The following is a 3,697-nucleotide window of genomic DNA, read 5'->3' as shown; positions in this document are numbered from 1 at the left end:
ACACGAAACATTTTCAACCGTGCAACAAAAATACAAATAGTCCTACAAATACTTTTATTTTATTTCCTTCTTATTTTTGTCTAAGCTCAAGGGAGCCAGAGCAGAGGGCTTAAAGAGCCGCATGCGGCTCGCCGACCCCTGCCCTATCCGATAATAACCCAAAGCAGAGGCAATAATGTAATATCATACATTATTTTATATATATTATATATTTATATACGTATATTTATATAGTCTTGAAATTACAACCAGCCCTTTGAGTGCAACCATAATGCTAATGTGGCCCGCGATGAAATTGAGTTTGACACCCCTGGTTTACAGTGTTTTCATCCCAACAGATCTTCATAGAGAAAGCCAGTAACAACAAGCACTTGAACACCATCAACATCCGTCACATCGCCAACTCCATCCGGACCCACGGCACAGGCATCATGAACACCACGGTGAGTTAAGAGGGAAGGCAGGAGTGTGTGTCTTAGTCCGTCTGTGTGTCCCTCAGATCATCACCTGTTGCCTCTCTTCTTCCATCAGGTCAACTTCACCTACCAGTTCCTGCGGAAGAAGTTCTACATCTTCAGTCAGTTTATGTACGACGAGCACATCAAATCCAGACTCATTAAGGACATCCGCTTCTTCAGAGAAACTAAGGACCAGTCGGATCAGAAGGTGAGGAAGGGGCTCAGCGCCTCTTCACCACATCAGTCACCCAAACAAAGCACAATGGACAGATGGTGAATTTTGCACGGTGGAACTCTTGTGAAAATGTTGTGTTTTTGTTTGGTCGGATGGTTGTAAAGCCCCAGCCGGAAGTCCAGAGGTTCAGATGAAATGAAGCTGCCGAATGAGCTTATTAAGTTTTCATATAAACAGACACAGACTTTCAGAAAAAGCCAGCCTCAGGAACAGGGGCCTTTCTAGATTGTCTGCTCTTGGAAGCAATTGGCCCTCTAATCCTCTTCAAGTTTTAAAAAGTGATTTCTTTATCACATTGCCAGAAACAATAACGTTGCTCCCTTCCACCAGCTCTTGTTTCATCTATAGTTTTCCATTGCAGTATCCATTTGAGCGAGCGGAGAAGTTTAACCGCGGGATCAGGAAGCTGGGCATCACTCCGGACGGGCAGAGCTACCTGGACCAGTTCAGACAGCTCATCAGCCAGATTGGTGAGACATACATTTTGATCTGTCCTTGGTAGATAATCTTAGATAATCAAATGCAGGTACAGATCAATGTAAACCAACACCAATTTACTTATACTCTGTTTTTCTTTAGGTAACGCTATGGGCTATGTGCGAATGATCCGCTCTGGAGGCCTTCACTGTTGCAGCAGTGCCATCAGGTAAAAAAAGAGCTGTCTCAAGTGCTGCTTCTACATATTTGTGCGCTCTGGCAAAGTTAATATGAAGGTCCATGGTTGACTATGTTTCGGGAAAGTCTCTGAAATAAATGTGATTAACTCTGTACATTAATGTTTGCATAAATACTAGGTATATCTGATTTAAACTCATGTAAGGGTTTTCCTTCATATCTCACTAGCATGTTTGGTGTCTCCCCAGGTTTGTCCCTGACCTGGAGGACATAGTGAACTTTGAGGAGCTGGTGAAGGAGGAGGGGCTGTCAGAGGAGACCCAGAAAGCTGCTAGGTACGACATTTGAAAACCTGCGCTTAAATGCACATTATAATTCAAATGTCATTAGTCTAGCATTACCCTATTTCTATTTTATGAAGATAATGAGAATCAAAAATGTTGCTCCAATGAGCGTTCAATTGTGTAATTCATTTTTTGGTTAAATATTTCTGTCAAGCACACATTTGGCTGTGCTTTAGATGTGTCAAAACATTGTCTAGATATTTTCAGTGCATTTCCACTCCTCTGCCTGCAGAGGGCGCCACAGTTGTAACAAAAATGTAAAGGTATGCCTCCCACACAAGGGGTAGGCACAGGTAAATATTGTGTCTTCTTCTTCTTCTAGTGTCCTAGATTCAGTTTTGGGAGATCTGACCAGCAACTCTGCCGAAGGGACGGAGTACTTCAAGATGCTGGTGGCGGTGTTTGCACCTGAGTTTCGCAGCGCCAAGAATATGCACCTGAGGAACTTCTACATGATCGTGCCGCCTCTGGTCAGTGACAAGACTTTCTAATGTGTTTGCAGCCTTTATTTAGCGTTCCTCCTCCTCTTGTCTTAATTCAAGTTTAGTTATTGATAACTGATATATATAAAAAATAAATACATTTTTAAAAACAAGCAGAACTTCCGTCAGAATTTATTATAATTTAAATCTATCCACATTAGGTAATTTGGACAATCTTGCAGTGGAAGCAATGTTACCGATTTGTGGCTAATCGCTAATGTTGCTTTTTGTGCTAATGTGGTTAATTGCGAACATGACACTTTGCTAATTTGGCTAATTGCTAATATGACTCTTTCCTAATATGGCTTAATGGTAATGAAGCTCTTTGCTACAACATGCCATGCAACTTTTGTTGAATACTCTATTCAGTGTTTTAACTATAATGCACTTTTAGTAAATGAAACAACAACTCCCTCCCATAGACGGTGAATTTTGTGGAGCACTCCATCAGCTGCAAAGAGAAACTCAACAAGAAGAACAAAACTGGAGCTGCTTTCACAGACGATGGCTTTGCTATGGGTGAGTGGGCTTAAGGGATGAGCGTGTGCTATGCAACATGCCTTGTGCTGCGTTGTGGCTGGTCACTTCCTCTCTTTAATCACTTTATTTCTCGCTCTCAGGCGTGGCGTACATCCTGAAGCTGCTGGACCAGTACCTGGAGTTTGACTCTCTGCACTGGTTCCAGGCGGTCAGAGATAAGTACAAGAAAGAGATGAACGCTGTGGTGAAGGAACAGAGCGTCCAGTCTGCCAGCCAGGACGAGAAGCTGCTGCAGACTATGAACCTCACTCAGAAGAGGCTGGACGTCTACCTTCAGGTACAGCCCCTGTGTCATGTCAACCAGGAGACACAACAAACCCATCTAACTCAGGTTTCAAACAGGAAGTATAATGTTGCCATGGACTCAGGTTTTTTGCCTACATTTTTTAAAATTGGATTAGATGTTGGCAGTTTGTAGTTTATCCATGGATGTGTAGATTGCTGTCACAAGGTGGCTTTGATGCTGAAGAAAACTTAAAAAGTGTAATGATTCCCAGGCAGCTTCCGACAATTTCAGGAGGGTATTTTCTATGATTTGAAGCTGATTTATGGAACCTTATTCATAAAAGACAAAGGAGATAATTATACCCTCTGGAAGAGTCAGTCAAACTACATTTAAAAAGGTTGAATTGTGTCTGAATTCATATCTTAATAAGTTTTGTTAACTGACAAAAAGTATATTCATTTTTCAAAACAAGCCGAACTTCCATCAGGATTTATTATAATTTAAATCAATCCACATTACGTCATTTGGACAATCTTGCAGTGGAAGCAATGTTACCGATTTGTGGCTAATCGCTAATGTTGCTTTATGCTAGTGTGGTTAATTGCGAACATGAGTCTTTGCTAATTTGGCTAATTGCTAATATGACTCTTTCTAATATGGCTTACTGGTAATGAAGCTCTTTGCTACATATATATCCTCTGGAAGAGTCAGTTTACATTTAAAAAGGTTAAATTGTGTCTGAATGTATATCTTACTAAGTTATGGCTCAGAGTAGGAATACTAACTTTGATGCAATT

The 3,697-nt window shown here is 41.1% G+C and overlaps 1 protein-coding gene across 1 annotated transcript in view; it reads left to right on the top strand.

The window, feature by feature from the left end:
• The window catches only part of washc4 (WASH complex subunit 4), a 15,120-nt gene that overhangs the window by 9,982 nt on the left and 1,441 nt on the right, over positions 1-3,697 (top strand). Inside the window, exons 24-31 of the mRNA XM_010777414.1 lie at positions 339-443; positions 532-666; positions 1,055-1,163; positions 1,273-1,339; positions 1,557-1,643; positions 1,975-2,122; positions 2,557-2,653; positions 2,755-2,951. Of these exons, the coding sequence (XP_010775716.1) occupies positions 339-443; positions 532-666; positions 1,055-1,163; positions 1,273-1,339; positions 1,557-1,643; positions 1,975-2,122; positions 2,557-2,653; positions 2,755-2,951 (945 nt within the window). The remainder of the gene's footprint in view (positions 1-338; positions 444-531; positions 667-1,054; positions 1,164-1,272; positions 1,340-1,556; positions 1,644-1,974; positions 2,123-2,556; positions 2,654-2,754; positions 2,952-3,697) is intronic.

Source organism: Notothenia coriiceps, unplaced genomic scaffold (assembly GCF_000735185.1).
Source record: "Notothenia coriiceps isolate Sejong01 unplaced genomic scaffold, NC01 NC01_scaffold00018231, whole genome shotgun sequence".
Lineage (NCBI taxonomy): Eukaryota > Metazoa > Chordata > Actinopteri > Perciformes > Nototheniidae > Notothenia > Notothenia coriiceps.
Note: the sequence above shows the minus strand (reverse complement) of the source record. Positions and strands in the feature narration are given on the sequence as shown.